This window comes from Ostrea edulis, chromosome 6 (assembly GCF_947568905.1).
Source record: "Ostrea edulis chromosome 6, xbOstEdul1.1, whole genome shotgun sequence".
Taxonomy (NCBI): domain Eukaryota; kingdom Metazoa; phylum Mollusca; class Bivalvia; order Ostreida; family Ostreidae; genus Ostrea; species Ostrea edulis.
This window is the reverse complement of record NC_079169.1, coordinates 82519591-82542874: the sequence shown is the minus strand read 5'-3', so window position 1 is coordinate 82542874 and position 23284 is coordinate 82519591. Positions and strand designations below refer to the sequence as shown.

Below are 23284 nucleotides of genomic sequence, written 5' to 3'. Positions count from 1 at the left end.
TTTCAAAGTCATACATGCATCTGTTACGGAAAAAGTCTTGAAAACACAACCTCAGATGGACTGAGAGGCAGTCAGACGCAAAGACAGCACCATAACATAATATGTCCCGTCTAATGACGGGTGTATAAAAACAAGAGGCCCATGGGCCACATCGCTCACCTGAGTCACCTTGGTCCATATCAGAAGATTTTCCATATCTATTTGCATGTAAAACCGTAGTCCCTATTATGGCCCCAAACCTACCCCTGGAGGCCATGGTTTTTGCAAACTTGAATCTACACTATGTCAGAAAGCTTTCATGTAAATATGAACTTCTTTGGCCCAATGGTTCTTGAGAAGAAGATTTTTAAAGATTTTCCCTATATATTTGTATGTAAAACTTTGATCCCCTATTGTGGCCCCATCCTACCCCAGGGGGGAGGGGCATGATTTCAACAAACCTGAATCTGCACTATATCAGAAAGCTTTCATATAAATCTCAGCTTTTCTGGCTTAGTGGTTCTGGGAAGAAGATTTTTAAAGATTTTTCCTATATATTTGTATGTAAAACTTTGACCCCCTATTGTGGCCCCATCCGACCCCCGGGGGCCATGATCTTAGCAATTTATAATCTGCACTATATCAGGAAGCTTTCATATAAATCTCAGCTTTTCTGGCTCAGTGGTTCTTGAGAAGAAGATTTTAAAAGATTTTTCCTATAAATTTGTATGTAAAACTTTGATGCCCCCCTTGAGGCCCCATTCAATCCCCGGGGTCCATGATTTTAACGAACTTGAATCTGCACTATATCAACAACAACAAAAAAAAACCCAAAAAAAAACAACAACAAAAAAAACCCCGAAAACTTTGACCCCCTATTGTGGCCCCATCCGACCCCCGGGGGCCATAATTTTAACAATTTAGAATCTGCATTTTATAAGCAAGCTTTCATATAAATCTCAGCTATTCTGGCTCAGGTTCTTGAGAAGAAGATTTTTAAAGATTTTCCCTATATATTTGTATGTAAAACTTTGACCCCCTATTGTGGCCCCATCCGACCCCGGGGGCCAGGATTTTAACAATTTAGAATCTGCACTACCTAATAAAGCTTATCTATAAATTTCATCTTTTCTGGCCCAGTGGTTCTTGAGAAGAAGATTTTTTAATGACCCTACCCTATTTTTACCTTTTCTTGATTATCTCCCCTTGGAAGGTGGCCTGGCCCTTTATTTTAACAATTTAGAATTCCCTTTACCTAAGGATGTTTTGTGCCAACTTTGGTTGAAATTGGCCCAGTGGTTGTTGAGAAGAAGTTGAAAATGTGAAAAGTTTACAGACGGACGGACGCCGGAATACAGGTGATCAGAAAAGCTCACTTGAGCTTTCAGCTCAGGTGAGCTAATGAGGGTATATAACAAAAGTTAGAGACTGTGTCCATGGATAACAGCCATTTTGTTTGACCCGAGAATGGATCTGTTACCTGAATCCGTAGGCCGAGGGCAACACATCTGTTCTTGGGTCAAACAAAACAGCTGTTGTTCTCAGACCCAATCAATAACTGTGTGTTGTTGTTTTTGATTGTTTTCAAAACACGTCATTAAATGAAATTCACTACATAAAATATTATCTACGTACTTAATTAATATATGTCATGGCAATGTGAAGTACTTGAGCTGACCTCAATGTTGAATGATGCAACATTGAACTGCGGGCATTCTCACTACTCTCTGTTTCAATGTTTTAAAAATTTGAAAGACCTATATGTAAATTCATTCTGAATATTTCACCAAGATCAAAGAAGAATTTGCAGAGAAATTCACACAGAAAACTTTTTATCTCTATCACATTACAACATAATATATGTGCCTATAGATATGATGTCATAATTAACCTACTACACCATGTTAAAATGAAGACAGCCACTACAATATGACATGGAGTCTCCGACGCAAAATATGAATCACAGGATTAATTTTGGATTTTCCCACAGTCTTAATTATTTCCCATGGTACAAAATTTTATGAAGATGTAGTTCTAGTATAAATTTAATATGTTGAATAGCTTCTAAATATATTTTTTAATTTACTGATAATGCTTGAAAATCACAATATGACATATTTAGATCACTATTTGTGACAGTGCTGATCTAAAACTTTCATGGGAACACTTCCACCAGAACAGATGTCTTCAGGACATCATGATGTGTTACCAAACATGATTGCCTGATTTCAAATTAGCTATTGATCTCCATCATAAAACCAGTGCAACAAAACAGGATCTCATTCTAGCTATGCTGATTCAGAGACTCAAGAATGAGCAGCACTGTCAGGCTAAGAGGAACTAAACTTCCGATGCATCACTCTACGTAAGTACTGACAAATAAGAATACACAACATTGTATTGACTCCAGTGGTCTTACTGAATTCATCAACACTTAGGAAGGTGGGTTTTTCTATTCTTTTTTCTTCTTCCATACTTGGAATATGATTTTTAGAGATGAAATCTTGAAAATGTCTCTATATCGAAATTATTGTAAAGTGTTTGAAAGAGTGCTTATCCTAGACATATTGGGGAAATTTGGAGATGGGGCCTATATGGGCCCTTAGCTCTTTCTTCTGCCCATAATCTACTTCACAAAACAGATTCCTTAAAAGCGACACTAGTCTTGGGAAACTGCCGTAACACTTCACGTTTTACTCAGTATCTAAATTTAAATTCTTTCTACAGCTATATATTGGAAGTTATAATGTTGGTATATAATAACCTCTATCAGTCAATGATGAAATTCTAATTTCATGCACTGAAAATAAAATAGGCTACGTTTACGATGTACATGCAGAGGGTCCTTACCATCTGCACACCCCACAGAAAACCACGGCAGTAAGATATAGTTCCTTTGATTGCTTATGATTTTTGAGATTATTGCACTAGAAAAAACGACTGAAAGTTTTAAGACTGCTAAAATTGATAGAGACAATATCACAATTTTAGAAAATCTTCTTCAAAATCACTTGGCCAGAAAAGTTAAAATTTACGTTAAAGCTTCCCAACATAGAGTAGATTCAAGTTTGTACAAATCATGGCCCCAGGAGGATAAGGGTGGGGCCACAATAAAGGATCAAAGTGTTATTTGCTGATATTTAGTAGTGATGAAACGATTGTCGCCGACAATCGATTGTCAATCATTTTTGGCTCTTCCGATTCCAATTATATTTTTCATAATTGATTGTCACCCGTACACTAGTTGATATCTAATCAGAGATTCCTCTGACCGTTAACCACGTTTTTATATCGTGACATATGCGAGGGAGAATCAGAGTGGATTCCACATTGAAAAGTGGGAATTCAGCAACACCAGCTAGTGTGTATGCTGCACCGATCATAAAACTAAATAGAAATAACCCCAAAAATAATAAACATATTATTAACTACATATAAATACCGATTAAAGGGACTGATTCACGATTTTCTCCAAATTTTTTTATTTCACCTTTAATGATCAAAATCTACTGTCTTATGTGTTTCAATAATCTCACATAAAAATCAAGGTTATACATTATCACAGAAACTCATTTTAGAAAGTTATAAGTATTTATTTTGTAAACAAAGATTGGGGTATGTTATTGTTTACATTTTCAAAAGAAATGGATATCGATCTAAGTTTATTATATCTTTCACATTTCAAGCATTTTGGGAGTAAAATGTGTCATCTAAAAGTTAAAATTTATGACTATGTAAAATTAGGATGCTTTACTATATAAAATCAACATTTCACTTGTTTGTTTGTTTACATAAAAAGACTAGAGTCTTTGTTTACATAACACAGATTTAAGGCTAAATATTGCTTTTATTCTTGTATTCAGAAGGTAAAAATGTTGGCTGTCAACATTAAATGAGTTATATTTTTAATGTTTAACAACAAAAATGAAAAATATTTTTATCAAAAATCGTGAACCAGTCCCTTTAAATCGATCATTGATCAATACAGTTCTTCCGATTATGACTGATTATCGATTATGAAATTTTTCCAATTATTTGACACTGATATATAGGAAACATCTTGAAAAATGTCTCTTGAACTATTTAAGCTAGGGATTTCATATTATGTATATACATTCTTTATGGAAAGACCTTTCATGCGATGCAATGGTGTGTGATCTTGAGACCTTGAGCTGTAAGTTTGACCTACTTTTAATAAAAATCTGACTTATTCAACATCCTGATAATTTTAAAGTAGATCTTTCATATCATGTACATATATTTCTTATGGCAAGACCATGCAATCATTTTATATCATGATCTTTGACCTTGTGATCTTGAACAAGTTTGACCTAATTTAAGAAATTTTAACATAACCTATTCAATTTATCTGGAACCATTTTAAGTTTGGTTTTATAGGTATATAGATTCCTTAGGCTTATAGTAAGACCTTAATTGTACACAATGGTGTTTGATCATTTGACCTACTTTAAAAAGCAAACCCTAACATATTCAATATTTCCTGAACTATTTAAGGAAAGACTTTCACATTTTGTATAATTATATAGATTCTTTAAGACAAGACCTTATCATTTCGTGAAGTTGGACCTTGTGACCTTGGAGTTGGACCTACTTTTTAAATATCTGACCTTTTCAATATCTCCCGAACTATTTAAGGTAGATCTTTTATATTTTGTATATAGATTTCTCTGGCAATACCTTATATTTCATACTATGACCTTGAAATTTGACCTACTTTTAAAAAAATGTAACCTCTTAAATATCTTCAGAACGATTCAAGATAGGGTTTTCATACTTTGTGTATAAATTCATTATGAAAAGACCTTGTGATGCAATTGTATTTGATCTTGTGAACTTGACCTACTAAAACTGACCTAATTAGTATCTCCTGAACTATTTAAGGTAAAGCTTTCATATGCTGTATATAGAGTCTTTATGGCAAGACCTTGTTATTAACTTTAGTGTTTGACATTGTGATCAGGACCTGGAAGTTTGACCTACTTTTAATATTTTTTTTTACCTATTTGATATCTCCTGAATATTTGAGATGGAGCTTTCATATTTTGTATGTAGAATTTTTAAGGCAAGGTCTTTCATATCATTCCATGACCTTGTGACCTTGGTCTTATCCAGATCAGCAAGATCATGTTAGTCATATTGGTGATGAGGCATCTCTGTGTTATGTGAATTAATTTTCAGTTATTTTGAGATCCTTTGGGGCTACTACGATTGGGGCCACAATATGGGGTCAAAATTTCCATGGGAAATTGGGATTGATAAAAAAATCTTTTAAAATTCTGAACAGCTGAACAGAAGGGCCAAGGTAACTCAGGTGAGCAATGTGGCCTATGGGCATCTTGTATTGGGTTTATGATTGCACATTCAGAACTGCAAGTAAAATAAGATCGCTATGCGTAGCATATATGTCCCCAAATGCCGCAAAAAAATTGAAGCACAAAAGTCCCATAACCCCTGTAACATTTGAAGAATCAAAATTGCGGTGGAATATGATAAACTACATATTGTGACTAACAATCCTGCAACATTTGAACAAAACTTCCACAATGTGTTCCTATATAGTGTAACATGTACAAATTCAACAAAGTCCCATAACTCCTGTAAAATTTGTTGAATTAAAATGGTGGCACAATATGATCAACTATACATATGGTAACTAACAATCCTACCAAAATTTGAACAAAATCTGTTGCGTGGTTTCACAGGAGTTGCGTCCACAAAGTGGGACAGATACCAGTATTTCTATGGCGGTGGGGGACAAAAATACCAGTAATGTTGCTGAAGTAATTTAATATTTCATGTAAATGCCAGAATTCACACTTACCACTATACAATACTTTGATTTTTTTCATGTCAACAAATCATTAAGTCATTAAAATTACATCCTTTGAAGAAAAATGTTCATGTATTTCTGTAAAATAATTTTGGGTGTTACGAGGATTAGGACATTAATTCTTAACACACTAACACTCACCAGGTTTCTATTTTGTCTATAGTATGGGCATCTAATGTCCAGCTGGGCACAATTAGTTGGAAAGCTCGCAGTGAATAACTTGACTGGGTAGTTCCCATACACCTATCCCTTTAAAAACTTCTTTTGTGAAAGGTATAAACAACTGGGGGGGGGGGGGGGGGGGGGGGGGGGGCGGGGCGGGGGGGCAGCTTTTCACCACTGAACATGCTTACACTGTGAATATTTTCTTCTATGGCTTGAATTTACTTTTAAAGTGCACACAGACAAAATACAGATGAACAGGCCAATAATAACCCAACTGGAATCCTCGTTTCCAAATTTAAGGCATAAAAAACACTTACAGTATGAGTAATTCATATAAAAATGGCATCTTTGAATTGATTATAGACATGCAAAACAAGAGATGATGAAAATATTGAAAGATAACATATGGTGCAGATTATAACAAACCAAGATTGCAGTGAATGAAATTATTTGGAAATTTTTTTTTGCATGGAATATCTCAATATGTTACATAAACAGGTGTGAGCTGGTCTCTGTGTTCTCGAGACCAGTCTTCTGATGTTAGCATTGTTGTTTGCCAAGTGCTGCAGGATGAGGCTATGTGAGATTTTGTCCTATATCTGAACAGGTCTGAATGCAAATCAGAACGTCTGCTGCCTGCAAATCATTCATTAATATTAGCATTATATTGAAGAAAGATTCATTTATCTGTTAAACCATGAATGGTTAATATTTATTCCTCAAACAACATTGACAAATTATATCTAATGACATCAGTGAAACCAAACTGTGATGGACTGAATAACTATAAAATCATAAATGATCTGACAGCAGTCTGAGGGTTATCTTCATAGCTCATTGCAGCACGTATTGATTTACATTGTTTTAGACTCACAAGTGAATATTCAGAATGATCGACACTGGGACATATACTATTCCAAGCATTGATAATGGTTATCAAATTTTGTACAGTGTACAGGGATTTTTTAAGGGTCTGTAGGGGGCCGAAATAAGGCCCCATTCCCAATGTTAAAAAGCACGATTTTTTTTCCAATTTTTGATTTGAAATTCCCAAACAATGAAAACAAATCAAGCAGGGTAGCCAAATCGTTCATAAATTTTCACAGGCCCTCAAAAGTCTTGCATAAAACTAATTTTTTGGCCTCTGCTTATTTGAATGAGGTAAGCTTTGACCAAAAATGAAAGTCAGAGGGAGCCCAATTATACCTAAAAGTCAGAGGGAGCCCAATTATACTATAAAGTACTCTGAATTGGGTTTTCCCCTATTTCTTAATATATGAAACATTTTCCCCAATTTCAAGCAAATGTCGCTATTTTTCCCAATTGGAAAGGCCCTGGCCCTTGAAATCAAAACCTTAAAAAAAAACCTGGTGTATGTTCTAATACATTTAAGAAAGTCCCTAGCATTAACTTGCATGACCATCTTAAAAAGGTAAATGATTTTTTGTATTACATCATCTGAGCTACAATTATGTATATATCTCAGTTTTATTACTCCTGATTAGGAACAACAAGGGAAACATGCAGAAGCTTGCAGTTCAAATAAGAATATTTTTGTGCATTATTATAAATACAAGACGTCAATATTCTATATTTAAAAGTCTAAATATTAACATGAAGTATATATGATAATGCTTTCACAAATAGTTTCAAACATTCATTTTGTTCAAGGTATGCATTATCTTAAAAGCTCAAAAAAGGAAATTTGATTGTTCTGTGGCTCTTTGATCTGTCAGACTGGTGTCTGTAATTCTGACTTCCCGATTTTCATGAGCTACTACAGAACTACAACTGAAAGGAAATGAATGTACTTCAAAGTTACTTAAATGCATGATGTTCAAATCACTGCAAGATTTTTCTTTTTTTAAAACACAGCTTTAAAAAGGGGCATTCGGTGTGGAAAACTACATGAACTCAGAAGAATTATTCTTGGTACATGCTTCATTTACAAATTTTGTGGTCACAGTCAAAAACTTATTGAACATTGAATTAAGATTATTTCTTCAAATGGTTTGAGAATTGGGTTCAACAAGTCATTGTATATTTAGGTTTTTACAAATGTCATCACAAGAGTTCGGGCTTTTAAAAATGTTAAATACCCATCAACAATGCAAAATTTAGGTATGTAAACAAAATTAAAAGCCTGAATGGAAAATCAAAGCTATCTCATGGCTTCAATCAAATTGTCTATGCAAATAAAGTCAGTGCATTGTTAGTACACTTATATACACTCAAGGAGGGCCATATTCTGACAGAAAAATCCAAAGATTCCCACACACTTGTTGTTTACCAACCTATGAAGAAATTAGTTATCTGAAAGTCTGAAGACAATGATAACTTAGAGATCATGGATTTGTGCAATCTCATGGAGATTAACTAAAGGATAGACAATTAAACAGCTTTAATCATACTATTGGACTGAACATGGATAATCAGGAAGAAATTGATCATATCTACTACCAAGGGTAAGAGTTGCATGACTGAACCAGGTATTTATCTTTGTATAAGATTATTTAGCAGCAATGTTACAAACCAAGATCCTTATAGTCTACTAGGACTTATAACTATTACACTGAAATATTTAAAGATTTAACTGCAGCTCAGCCTACATGAAAATGCAATTTTGCATGTTCGAAATCAATAGCAGCTCCCCACATGCTTAGCAGGAACATACACTAACACCATTTCTATCACTAAACATACATGTATTTAGATTTTCTTTTGAGCTGGTAACCTCTCGATAAAAAAAAAAATTCTTGAAAGATAGGAAAAGAATTAAGCAAATTCAAAAAGAGAAGAGGATCTGAGAATGAGACTGATTTTACTGTAAGAAATCTGAAATCATCTGAATATCACTGAATTTACCAATTGTCACTGATAATCAAACATTTACCTTAAGAGTCACAAATTATTTCATTGTTTAGCCACCATTTGATGATTTTCAAAGTGACCATATTTGGAAATATTCTGCAGCAGTGATCACTGCCAGTCAGACTAATTTGACCACAGTTTTTGTACCATCTGTCTGTAATCATGACTAAATATGGAGCATCATCAAGGTCAAAGGTTAATTGCATTGGCTGTTCCATTTAAAGTAATGAAATGATCAACAGTATGATTTTTCACTGTACTTAAATCATATCTATATTTTAAATAGATAAATAAAAACATAAATATATAAACAACAAAATGTCATTCTTCCACAGGTTATGAATGTTTTCTGCAATGCTTGCTACCTTCATCATTCAATAAAACAACAAAGAAAGCAATTTATGAAGAGCTCTAAAATTGCATTAAGATATATTTTATTTATTTCTTAGTCCTTAAAAGAACACCAAATTAAAATATACTTAATTCATTAAAGATATGCTCAATATAATCATTGCACACTATAACTGAATTTTAATAAGAGGCACATGGGCCACATTGCTCACCTTGGCCCCTATTTTCTCTTACATATTTGCATGTAAAACTTTGATCCCTATTGTGGCCCCAACCTAACCGTGGGGGTGTTGGTGTTGTGTTGGGTTGGGGGCTTATAAACTTGAATCTGTACCATGTCGGAAAGCTTTCATGTAGAGGTAAACTTTTCTGGCCCAGTGGTTCTTGTGAAGATTTTTAAATATTTTCACTACACATTCGTATGTAAAACTTCAATCTCCTATAGTGACCCCACCCTACCCCCGGGGGCCGTGATGCTAACAAACATGAATCTGCAGTATGTCAGGAAGTTATGTAAATGTAAAATTCTCTGTTGCAATGGTTCTTGCAATGAGAAGAATATTTTTAAAGATTTTCCCCATATATTTCTATGTGAAACTTTGATCCCCTATTGTGGCCCCACCCTACCTAAGGGGGCCATGATTTGAACAAACTTGAATCTGCACTATGTCAGGAAGCTTTCATAAAAATTTCAGTCCTTCTAGCTCAGTGGTTTTTGAGAAGAAGATTTTTAAATGACCCCACCCTATTTTTACATTTTTGTGATTATCTCCCCTTTGAAAGGGGCATGGCCCTTCATTTGAATAAACTTGAATCCCTTTCACCCAAGGATGCTTTGTGCCAAGTTTGGTTGAAATTGGCCCAGTGGTTCTGAAGAAGAGAATGAAAATGTGAAAAGTTTACGCCTACCCCGATAAATTTCAATCAGAAAAGCTCACTTTAAGGTGAGGTAAAAACTCTTCTAATAATCATTGATATCTTTAATGCATTCCACACATTGTCAGAATTTATATGATGAATTCTAACTAATTATATCATTAATTCTATCAATGAATGCAATAATTCATTAAAAGAATTGCAATTTAATTCTTGGTATCAATAACTTGACATAATGTTTATTTGAATAAGATTTATCAAGCTCAATAAATACAGAAATGATTACCAGAATTAAGATATTTCCAAATGTTTCCATTCCCTAAATCTTTTCTTTTCTGGTCAAATTGACATGGCTTCAATCAGTCAATAAATACAATTGTTTCTTGCAAACTATTTTGATCCATTTTTTTTAGTACTATCTGTCTATGTAATCATGACTAAATATTGAGTATCGTCAAGGTCAAATGGTGCATTAGCTGTACGTTTAATATAGCAAATGGATCAACAATATATTTTAGTACTTAAATGTAGTCTATATTTTTACTTTTAAAAAAATACATAAAAATATAAATAGAAACAATAAAACCTTTTTCTTAATAATCAATTGTTTCATCAGGTAATGAAAGTAGCAATCATTGCAGAAAAAATTTGCATAACCCGTATGTTTAAATGAATAAATGATATCAGTTGAATTATTATGTGCATGACACAATACATCTATTTGGCATCAAGGTCACTCTGACCTTTACCTGCATTAATGACCTTGGTCTAACTCTCCTTAAAAGGAATTGAATACGGGACCCCTGTGTTTAACTAGCCAAGTGTTCTAACCACTGAGCTATCCCAAGGCTGATATCCACAGTCCATATTGCTCAAACCACTTCAATTGTTTTCTGTAGATTCCTAAATACATGCGAGGAAATTATTATCGTGTAATTTCGGGAGAGGCAATTCACTTGTAAAATAAAATTACTCACTTTTAATTTTCTGTTGCTAAAATACATGCAAGAACTCTTGATTATCAGACAACACACGAATCTGCAGTATATTTGTTAGGTACAGGGAATGAAATTCGTTATAAACAGTAATTCATTACAAATATATTGAAACTGAAGAAGCAACAAAGAGAGACATTTAAATTTGATCTTCAAACATTAATGTCTACATGCACTTTCTTACATGTACACAAGTATGGAGATTATAAAATCTGATTGTTGAGAAGGATTTTCTTCCCTTTAAGTTTTATCAATCTATCTAAATTTATATCCACATTATATGTAGAAGAAGAAAAAATAATTATCGATATCTCAAGTCTGCATGTATACCATGCCTCAAGATTCATCAATTTTATATCAAAAATCAAGATTTAACAAACTTTTTTAAATGCCTTACTTTTTGAAAAGTCAATATCTAAACTTATGGCCTCTTAATGACAACTAAACTTCTTTCATTAGTAGAATTTGCTCACACCCAGAGAAATAATACAACTGCCTATCACCCGAGTCTCTAGAATAGCTGATATTGTTCTTTGGCTTACAAACGGATCAGCAAATCTTTTGGATGTATTAATTAACAAAAGCTTTGTTAATCTCTGTTTAAATGTCTACTGCCATGCCTTCAAAGCCTGTAAAATGAAATAATACCTGTATATATAAAACACATAACTCATCATATATAGTGTGCACTAATATTACATACTGTGGAAGTCAGCAGCTTACAAGTAAGTAAGAAAGCTGTTCATCCACTCTTCAATTTTCATTCAATGCTATCTCCTCTATCAAATTTGTTTAATGACTTGCCATTAATTTGATGTATGTAATTATTTAAATGGACTCTGGACCTCCATGGGTATTTAAGTTTTGCAGAAAAAGCTCCATTGGCTGGATTTAGCTGAAAGTGAATTCATGTTGATTGTAATTGTGTAATTATGACCTGGTCTGGGAGGAATTCATGGGGTCAGTGTTTAGATTTTGTCTTTATCAGTCAGTGCTTTTTTTTTTAATTCACAGATGGTCAATTCTATAGGTACCAAAATTACCTGTGCCAGTGATCATCTGATTTCAATTCAGCAATTTTCAATTAAGTAATTGAAAATCAAAATCTGAGACATGTGATTTCTATGTCGAATATTTGATATTGTAATGAGTGGTGCTGGGTTATTATACAAAACATCATGGAGATAATAGTGAATTATTTGAAATTAAGGTATTTTACTTAAATTTTAATGTAAAATCACTGTAAAGTGTTACACATGAAACTTATTTTCTCACAACATATTAGTATCTGTTTGTATTTGTATTTTGTATTCAATTATATAGTTCTCTTCAAGTACTTGGGCTCAAAGTTCCTGAATAATTCATTTGTATTCCTTTTGCTTAGATATAACCTTGGAATGTGTTTATCTTAATGACAAAAATCAAATATTTGATAATATTGTAATGTTTTGTTTTTGAAACAAGTGACAGGTTGGAAAACTTTAAATGTCAAGAATCACAGACTTGTATCAGAACTATCTGTGGATCTGTGGGTATACTATCTGTCAGGTCTCACCATTGTCAAGATCTGTCTTTACAGATAACGTCCCCGTTAATGACTGAATCTTTACAGATAAAGTCCCCGTTAATGATCTGTTCTGAGATTTTGTTGTTGAATTCTAGTAAGAACATGACTGAATGTCAAACAGTGGACACAAAATCTGCAGTTGAGATAGATGAAATAAATCATTCACCTTCTCTGAGTTTTGCATACATAAGTCAGGTATCATTTCTCTGAAAAATGGTGGGGTAGGAATATGTATACTGTCCATGGACCATCACCTAGCTAATACATGTATACAGATGTGTCTTTTTTGGCCTTGGAAGATGACAGAGTGCCTGTCACAAATATTATGCACAAGTTGTATAATTTTTTTTTTAATTATAGAAAATTCAATGGGGATTTAACTCCAAGCAACATAACAATGTGTCATAGGGAGCTGCCTGCATATCTAACTATCCAATGTTTGGCACAGAGCACTAAATAACATGCTTTGCTATACCTGAATGGATTTGATTGAATTTGGAAGTAGAATTAAAGCTTACTTTACTTTTTCCATATTCTAGATTTTTTTTAAGTAAACAATATCTTGAAGTTCAACTAGAATTAAAAAGAAAGAAATGGAATTATAAATAACATTTTCAAGAATTTTCAAAAGATAAGAGCTCATACGAAGTATTTACATTTCATATCCTACTTGATATTGAGGAGTATGTATTACATAAATAGAAGAATAACAAAATATATTTCTCTTTTCAGGGATTTCCAAAATGAAGCAGTGAAAGGGTTATCTGAGGCAGTGGAGAATTGTGAAACCATGGCAACTCCTGTTATAAGTAATGGCTGTCTTCCACCCTCAGCAGCCTCGTCTGACCAGATATCCTTGGAATTTGAAATTACAAACGTGGATGATGACATTCTTAACACTGTAGAAAAGCTTTTTAACTTTGGAAAATCTGGAGCAATTCCATATGAAACCATACAGGATATTTTGGGTAAGTTTATAGAAAATATGAAAATCATCATATTAATAATAAACACAATTTTAACATTCTTTTAGCCTTCTATCCCCTATGCCTATCCCTGGTAAAATTACAGGTTTTCTTCCTGCTCTGATTGAGTTTGACTTTCATATTGTTTGATCCACTTTCACCAGATAGAGTTCTGTCTCTGGCATTTTGTTTTCCAAACTTTTTTTTTTCATGCTTTGAGGAATTGATAATGACACTTGCTGTAATTAAACACATTGAATTCAAATTCATGGTTGACCCACAAAATTTAGGACCTTTTTCAAAAATTTGTTTTCCAATTACTCCCATTTGTCATGATTTAATTAAGATATTGAATGAAACTTACTGTACGTACGTGATTTGTGATTTGTTCATTTCATAATGACCAAACAAAATCAAACTCCCACTTCTGTCATAATTGACCCAGTTTTGAAACTTAAAGCCCTTGCATTAAACTTATTTTCCAATTCTTAGGCTATGTTTGGGAGAGATGTTGATATGGAACTTGCTGATAGTGTGTATCTTCCATGGAGATTGATTGATTGTATCTTGTTTAACGTCCTCTCGAGAATTTGTCACTCATATGAAGACGTCACCAAGACCGGTGAAGGGCCTCAAATTTAGGCCTTTGCTAGGCGCTTACTGCCATTGAGCAGTGAGAGTTCTTTAGCGTGCCACACCTATTGTGACACGGGACATCCGTTTTTAAGGTCATACCCAAGGACCCGTGACATTCACACCTGATGCCGAGCGTTTGGCGATGGATGGAACTGTCACTACCTGTTTTAACGACTTAGGTCTGTTGCGGCCGGGATTCGAACCCTGGCCTTCCGCATGCGGGGCGAACGCTCTAACCTCTAGACCACCGCGGCGGTCTCTTCCATGAAGAGTTACCACAAATCAAGTTTAGAGTTGTGTAACGATTGATTAATTTGACAAAAGTTAGAAAATTATATAAACAGACACCACAGTCTTCCACATCTGCCTCACACTTAAATATTTTTGTTGAACATAGACGTTAATGGCAAACTAACAACTCAACCTTCTGACAAATGGGATGACTTCAGCTTCTCCATTGTCAACTTCCAATGTTTATGTTTCTCAACTGATTCGATAAGCAAGAGTTTGGTCTGTGTATGGTCAGCTTTTAAATCGAGGCAGACTACTGACAAGACTTGGTCTACAGACCAACTGACAGGTCAAAATGATTTGTCCCTTCTTTTTCAAAGGGGGACATAACAATATGAAATTTGTACCTTAATTAGCTCAAGAGTTTTTTTTAAAAAGTAGATCAAAATTCAAGGTCATAAACTCAAACACCATGAAACGTCTTGTCATAGAGAATTTATATACATCATATGACAGCCTACCTTAATAAATAGTTGAGGAGATATTCAATAAGTTACATCTCTTAAAAGTAGGTCAAGATCACAAGGTTAGAAACTTAAAAAAAAGGCCTTATCACAAGGAATGTATCAAAGGAATGTATATACATGTATATGACATATGAAAGCCCTATCACTCACCATTTAAACTTATAAGAGTAAGGTTAAAGTATTGAAATTTGGGTCAAACTCTAGCTAGGTCAAGATCTGATCACAAGGTCAAAAATCATTTATGAAATGGAAGGCCTTACCAAAAGAAATTTTTACGGCAAATTACGAAAGCCCTATCTTATAATAGTTCAGGAGATACTGAATAGGTCAAGTTTTCTGTAAAGTAGGTCAAACTCCAAGGTCATAAAATTTTTGGTACCAAAGAAAAGGTCATTATCACAAGGAATGTGCATGTGAAATATGAAAGCCCTATCACTTCCTACTTAAAAGTTATGAGAAAAGTTAGTTTCATTCAGACAAACAGGACAAAATATGCACGACTACATAGTTCACGGTGTATAGGCATAACGGACACTTTTCCTTCAAATGGTCACTTTCCGTAAAAACGGATACTTTCAGAATGAAACTGCTGTCTCTGTATAACACGCTCTGTAAGTTATCTTTGTTTATACTTAAACCTTTAACAAACCAGTGAATAGGACCTTCCACAGTATGTAGATTATATTAATCTCAATGTGGAGACTCTGATGTGTTTTTATTTTAAACCGATATTCTCATAATAAATATAATTTCGATCTCGCACATGTGACACTCTGACATTGTCTCGCATTTTGGACGGAACTTACAAATAAACTGGAATTGCTTTGAACGGCGTATTATATGGAAATAAAGATATATGGATCTATATACTTGCAATGACTTTACCGAATATTGTGTTTTTTAATGATTCTGGCACCGGACACTTTCAGATCTTCATTTACTGTAAATTTCTCTAGTTTTGAATATCATAGCTTTAATAAAGTTTATACTACATGTATTAATTCAGATGAGTTGCTTTCCTTTCAAAAAAGGACTACAATATGTGGACCACAGGCATGTGTTTCTAAAAGAAACTTATTTTTCTAGGTATCGTCGTTAGCCACAATTACCGAGTCCGGTAGTACCTACCCTATATCAAACCATGGCTGCATGATTAGCGAAACCCTCAATTTTCAGGAATATTTATGAAATGACACAATAATATTTTTGACCAATCACAGTCACAATGACAGATATCTGATATTTTAATGGCTGCGCCCACATCTAAAATGTGCAGTATTTGCTTACAAGAAATAACAGACAAAAAAGGTTACAGATCCCTGTTTACAGAAGCAAGAAAGTTCATAAGTATTTATCAAATGAAATTCGCATTAACAGCAGTGTTTACGCTTGAAAATTCTGTATTATTAAATAAACCTAATTGTATTCCCAAACTTGATGAGGAAATTTGGGGTAAAGTGGATATGTGTTGAAATCTGAAAGACTAGAGTTGACCAAACAATTATCCAATGAGAGCGGCATGGTTATGCAAATTATATGGTAAATTCATTACACCAGTGAAGTCAACAAACCAATGTGTCCATTAGTAATAACAGCTTAACAAGATGTGTTTGTGGTTTGTGAAACACAAATGCCCCCGATAAGACCAATTCAACTTAATTAGTAGATTATCATCCAGGGTCAGCAAAAAGTATGGGGCGGGTGGGAGGATTTCTTTTTTTAATTTTCATTTTCTGAGAAAAATATTAAAGACAGACGAGCTGTTTTTTTTTTTCAACAGATCCGCATCATTTAATGTCAGATGGATATCAATCTATGCTATTTTCATAGACTAATTCCAGGTTAAGCTTTAATCTAAGGATATAACAGAAATATACCTAACTTCTTCAAGATTTACGCCAGTAAGAACGCAAGAAATTAAGAAAATCATATAGATCTATTTTCTTCACGTGGCTTTTCACGTTGCTATACCAGAAATGTAAACAACAAGTGTAAATACCGGAGTCGGACATGAAAATATTCCGGAAATCGCAAAATTAAAAAAATTGGGGCAGGCCAATTTTTATGGGGAGGGCGGGGATGATAATCTATCAATCAAGTTGAATTGGCCTAATGGCCAATTCTAAAGATGGCCAATGTCACAAGGACAAATATCTTGGTACCGGTAGAAAGGTCTTGTCACAAGAAATGCTCATGTGCAATATGAAAGCTCTAATATTTACCATTTAAAAGTTATGACAAAGTCAATTTTTTTTAAAGTAGGTCAAATGTCAAGGTTAAAAGGTTTAGTACCAACGGAAAGGTCTTATCACAAGGAATACTCATGTGAAATATCAAAGCTCTATCACTTACTGCTCAAAAGTTATAAGCAAGGTTAAAATTTTCAAAAAGTAGATCATACTTCAAGGTCATAGGGTCAAAAATGTTGTTACCCACGGAAAGGTCTTGTCACAAGGAATACTCATGTGAAATATTAAAGCTCTATCACTTACTGTTCAAAAGTTATTAGCAAGGTTAAAGTTTTCAAAAAGTAGGTCAAACTCCCAAGGTCAAGGTCACAGGGTCAAAAATGTTGTTACCCACGGAAAGGTCTTGTCACAGGGAATACTCATGTGAAATATCAAAGCTCTATCACTTACTGTTCAAAAGTTATTAGCAAAGTTAAAGTTTCAGACAGAATTACTGAATGACAGACAGGACAAAAACAATATGTCCCCCTGATCTTCGATCTCGGGGGCATAAAAAGTGTTATGTTTGCTCTCAATTGGCAATCTTCGGATTATTCCACTGTGAGCACACAATGACCTCCGAATGATTTTCTTTCCACCAAAAAAAATCAATCATGGAAGCTCACCTATTGGTTGATTAATGAACATAAATATTCATGAAGTTGAGGATTTTTTTCAATCATACAGCCACGGCATTTGACGTAGTGTAAACGGAGACAATAGGTGTGGCTTGCAATGATGTATTCTACATTCATACATGTACATAATCAGTGGTACAAATCTGGCAACAATGACAGGGTCAGATCTAGAGGAGGGGGGGGGGGGGTGTATTGGGCATTGCAACCCACCCACCCCCCTTGGTTTAATTTTAGTTTTCTAAATAAAAACAGTAGGTCATTTTTTGCCATTGTGCACTCTTCAACAAACTCCCCCCTCCCTTTTCTTGGGCAGAACATTTTCTACATTAAAGGATATAAATATTGATGCTCACAAGATGTAATTTCGTTTTTCATTTCAAAAGTCAAGCATATGCAACTTCACAAATGATATCCATTTCAAGATATAAACAATGTTGCTAATGTGAATATGTTGTCATGTAAAGTTTTATGGGCAAATGAATAGATTAGACTCCATAACATTACCTGTTGTTTTTCACAAACCAAACATACCCCCCCCCCATTCTTTTGTTTTTATACGTCCATCTTTAGATGGGACGTTTTATGGTACAGCGATGTCTGTATGTCTGATCAGGGTTTTCTGTTCCTAATTTCATTTCTCTGTCACATTCATCAAGCTGAAACTTGCTATGTAGCTTCTTGGTGGATCACTCTAGATCTTGTTGCAATTTTGATCTATTTCAAACAATCTTGCAGGAGTTTTGCCCATTAATTTGAAAATTATTGTTATATAGAGGGTACATAATTTGTTTGACTAAGTCCTCCCACAATTTTCAAGTAAGGACCATCTTGTTTTACAAAGTGTTTGTATGGATATTGAAGATGTGCATGTGGCAAGGATTTTGATTTTCTTAAATTCTTTAAAAAAAATTACAGGTTGTTGAACTTCGTTCAATTTTGGGAAATATTCATATTACGTAATGAGCTGGTAGTCTTAACCTTTGAAACTGTAGAGGTCATCCTTTTGTGATAGAGATTCACCTTGTGAAGTTTCATTGCTGAAGCCCAAATAGTAGTTGATATATCAACCAAAAACCATTTCCCACCATGTGATTGTATGTTCTTTTATGTCCCAAAGCCTGTGGGGACCCAGGTTAGAATAGGTCCTCAGTACCATTTGCTTGTTGTAAGAGGCGACTAAACGGGGCGTTCCTTCGGATGAGACCACAAAAACCGAGGCCCTGTGGCACAATCAAGATTCCTCCCTTCTCAAAGGCTATAAGCACTGAGCATAGGCTTAAATTTTGCAGCCCTTCACCGGCAATGGTAACTTCTCCATATGAGTGAAATATTCACGAGCGGGACGTTAAACAATATACAATCAATCAATCTTTTATGTCCCATTCGAATTTTTAAAAATTCATATTGAGACATCATCAACCTTAGATGAAGTGCCCTAAATGTTAACCTATGCATGGTGCTCAAGGTCATAGCAGTGAGGGTTCTTTACCGTGCAAATGCCTGCTATGACACAGGACCTCCATTTTAAATGTCATATCGGAAAGATCTGTGACTTTCACTTCTAATGCCGGGCAATTGGTGAAGGAACAGCGACTTATTGTCTTTGGTTTTACATTGGGATTGAGAACTCTAGGTTGCAAAGGAAACCTCCTAACCACTAGCTACAGCAATCAGTTCCTACTACATACGACCTTGACCTTCAATGTCTAAAAAACATGAGGGGTCATCCTTTTATGATATAAACTCTTCAAGCCCAATCATCCAAAAACTGTTTCTTACTTCAATTAAATTATTTGACCTTTGCACCTAAAAAAAATAGGGTTCATCATTAAGTCATGGAAATTCTTTTTTTGGTTCAGTTGCTACAAGTTAAATGGTATCCAAGATATTTGAAAATTTCTTGTCATAGGTGATCCTGACCTTTGACCACACAAAGATTCTTCATGTGAAATTTCAATGCTAAAACTCAAATGCTACTCAAGATAGATGGAAGGACACCCAACCCATATAATATCTCAGGAAACAGTTTTGACAAACAGTACCTAAAAAGATAAATAGATGTTGAACAAATATCCCATATTTATCCTTGACAAGTCTCACAATCTGACTAAAGTACAGACCTATATTATATAATAATATAGGTCTGTACTTTAGTCAGATTGCAAGTCTCATACTCTGTAACAGAAACACATATATGTCAGCTTTGTTATACATGTACAAAAATAACTTTCAAAAGAGGATTCAGGGCTGATAAAAGCCTTGAAATCAATTTTCATCTGAGGAATGGACCAAAATGAGCATCAATGCAATGGAGTCAGCTTACTAGCTATAAGTAGCTTACGAGTTTCCCAAACTAATCAGGAGTAAGCCTTATAATGCACACATGATCAACTGTCACATCAAGTCAGCATATATCAATCTACTTTTTTTGATCTACTGATGTTAAGGTGGCTCACTACACCCCGAAATCAATCTGATTAAAATACAGATCTCTCAAATAGCGATAATCGCAGAGCTCTCTGCACTGTGCGCTATTTGAGAGATCTGTATTTTAATCAGATTGCCCTGAAATAGTTTCTCAAATCAGTTTGAATTGATTTAATCCTAAAAAATATGATGATATATAATAAGTATGTATGCTAAAAAGGCAGAAAATACGCAAATTTGGATAAAAATATGATTTTCAAATAAATTATTTCCACATATATGAACAAAAGACTCTGGCGGATTTGAACTTGAGATATGCGGTTCATAAGCCCAATGCTATAACCACTGAGCTACGAGGATAGACAAACAAATCGATCGATACAAATCATTTAAATTGCCATCTTGTGACGTAGTGTCATAAAAAGTATGAGCTTTAGTGTAGTGAGCTACCTTAAATCATGTACTTTTGAGTGGCTTCTGGCTGAGCATTGATCTAGATTCTGATTTTAAAGTACAGCACTTTGCTTAAAATTGTAATGATGTTGAAAATGTATGCTTTTCCACATGATATCTGCCAGCAGAATTCAAGCTTATTTTGGCCAGTCAACAGTTGTGATATTTTTCTCAATACAATTTCAGATTTATTGCTTAAAAAATGTATTGGGAATTCACTGCTCTTATTTACAATTTGATCAGGCAAAGCCATTCAAGCAGAGAGAAATCACTGGAAGGACCGTCTGAACAGTGCAATGCAAGAAATCGAGAGACAGCACAAAATTCTCCTGACTGAGCAGTCCTCCTTACAAGATCTTTGTGGTATGCTGGATGATAACAACAAGCCTTCCATTAGGGAGAAGCCAAGTGCAGACATTCCAGAAGAGAACCTCACCACTGAACAGCTCATACAAAACCTGAAATTCAAAATCGAACATCTGAAACAAATCTCAAGTTACATGGACCAGAGCAAGGATGCAGGACCCATTTCAGACAAGTTCCCTTCCAAGAAGAAATACTCAGAAATGGATATAAAGTTCATGAAAAATGCAATAGCCAAAATTCACTTTGAAAAAGAGTCCTTACATAGTAAGTTGACAGAAAAAGAAACTGAAATCAAATGGCTTCAGAAGGAATTAAATGGAGTAAAGAATCAGTTGTTCAAATTACAAGACATTGTTAAAGAATACAATGAGGATCACCAAGGGGCGCAGTTCCACCTGAATCAAGTAGAAGCCAGTCCTCGTCAAAGTGTCAAAGCAAGTGACCGTGTGAAGAGGGAGCGTACTTATATAGAGGGGGACCAGCTACAGTCATACCCTCTGCCAAGTGAGGAATCGGCAGTGTGGAAATTACGGCTACGATCTCAAGTCTATTCAACTAGAAAAGGAAATGTACGAACTGGAGTCACTCAGTGCCTCCGTTGTCAGAAACTGTTCAAACCAACTGACAATGGTCCAAAAGCATGTAGGTTTCACAACAAGGGCAGGGAAATAAAGGAGCAATATGACGAGAATGGAAAACTTCTGAATGTTATTTACAAGTGGGCATGTTGTAAAAAGGGACTTGAGACTGTTGGTTGTTCAACAGGTTATCATATCTGATGAAGAGGCTCTGACTATGGTAGAATAGTAAAATATAGCTGCCATTCAAATGTATACATCTAATATACAAACAGTGAAATTGCAACCCACAGCATTTTCATTTAGAATTTAATTAAAACTGCACAGATTTTTTTGATGAAATAAATGATTGATTGATTGAATATTGTTGAACGCCCCCCTCGAGAATATTTCATGCATATGGAGATGTCACCATTGCCGGTGAAGGGCTGCAAAATTTAGGCCTATGCTCGGCGCTTATGGCCATTGAGCAAGGAGGGATCTTTATGGTGCCACGGGACCTTGGTTTTTGCGGTCTCATCCGAAACCGCCCCATTTAGTCGCCTCTTACGACAAGCAAGGGGGTACTGAGGACCTATTCTAACCCAGATCCCCACGGGATGATGAAATAAATGAATTCAATAAATGCATCATGTAATAATTCTACTGTCAATTATATGACACAACATCAGAATTAGTAACAAAAAGTGAAACAAGCAGCAATCCAACAAAGAATCGTACAATTTGGAAATAATGGATTTACCCTAGCAACCCTACCAATACATATAATTATTTTTTATGTCTTATAGTACCATGGGTGTATATCATGAAATCACAGTACATTTCTTATGCACAGATGCTTTCTATATGTATATATCTTTCAGTAGTACTGAATCACAGTTATCCGCCCTTTATGCATCTTCACTAGCCAAGAGTTTATGATTTGCTCCCCTTCTCTACAACCCTTGGCTAGCAAAGATGCCCTTTATGTAATAAGCCAGTATAATGATAATTATATCCTTTATTTATACAGGACTGCACTATTAGTTAAACTATAGTTTACATTGTGGTCCTGTCTTTAAGATATATACATATATCACAAAACATGAAAATATGAAGTACAATTAAAGAACACTTTGCATGTTTCTAAACTTTTTAATTTTTTTTTGCAAAATTAATTCTTTTCATGTCTAAAATTACTTTACATGTGTTTTAAATGAAATATTTTGTGTAGTTTTTTAGTCAATCTGATTAAAATAAGATCCTCGATCCGCTACACCTCGTTTAGCGACAAGAAAGAAGAAGAAGAGAGGAGCGGATCGAGGATCTGATTTTAATCAGATTGTTTTTTAGTTTGAAAGCGATGAAATTCAAATCTTGTGAATATGCATATTGACTTCGATATTTTACGCACCATTATGTGTGACGTCATAAGATAAGTTTATTCTAATTTTGGGCCCAGAGGGCATAACAGCAAGACAGCTGATAAAGAAAGAAATTTCAAAACAAGTTTACAACATTAACTACAGATTACATGAACTGCAAACTGCATGTGGATGTAGCATGTGGGGGAAACGAGTACATACATATATGAATTGCAA

The 23284-nt window shown here is 34.6% G+C and overlaps 2 protein-coding genes across 5 annotated transcripts in view; one reads left to right on the top strand and one right to left on the bottom strand.

The window, feature by feature from the left end:
- Positions 1-23284, bottom strand: part of LOC125648075 (nucleoprotein TPR-like) — a 163491-nt gene that overhangs the window by 36182 nt on the left and 104025 nt on the right. The gene's annotated exons all lie outside the window — the stretch shown is intronic.
- Positions 2128-22062, top strand: LOC125648083 (uncharacterized). Of its 3 annotated transcripts, none has more exons than XM_048874998.2 (3): positions 2128-2344; positions 13388-13623; positions 21004-22062. In XM_048874998.2, exons 1-3 carry the CDS (start codon positions 2292-2294, stop codon positions 21903-21905), a joined length of 1191 nt encoding a protein of 396 aa, XP_048730955.1. In that variant the 5' UTR covers positions 2128-2291; the 3' UTR covers positions 21906-22062. The 3 variants fall into 3 exon arrangements, with proteins under 3 accessions (XP_048730955.1, XP_048730958.1, XP_048730957.2); XM_048875001.2 differs by lacking the exon at positions 2128-2344 and adding an exon at positions 2397-2421; XM_048875000.2 differs by lacking the exon at positions 2128-2344 and adding an exon at positions 8104-8460.

Excerpts from the sequence above, each read along its gene's own strand:
- LOC125648083 (XM_048874998.2), top strand. The coding sequence starts at position 2,292 with ATGAGCAGCACTGTCAGGCTAAGAGGAACTAAACTTCCGATGCATCAC. Across the intron at positions 2,345-13,387 it reads CTTCCGATGCATCACTCTAC|GGATTTCCAAAATGAAGCAG; the intron begins GTAAGTACTGAC and ends TTCTCTTTTCAG. Across the intron at positions 13,624-21,003 it reads AACCATACAGGATATTTTGG|GCAAAGCCATTCAAGCAGAG; the intron begins GTAAGTTTATAG and ends CAATTTGATCAG.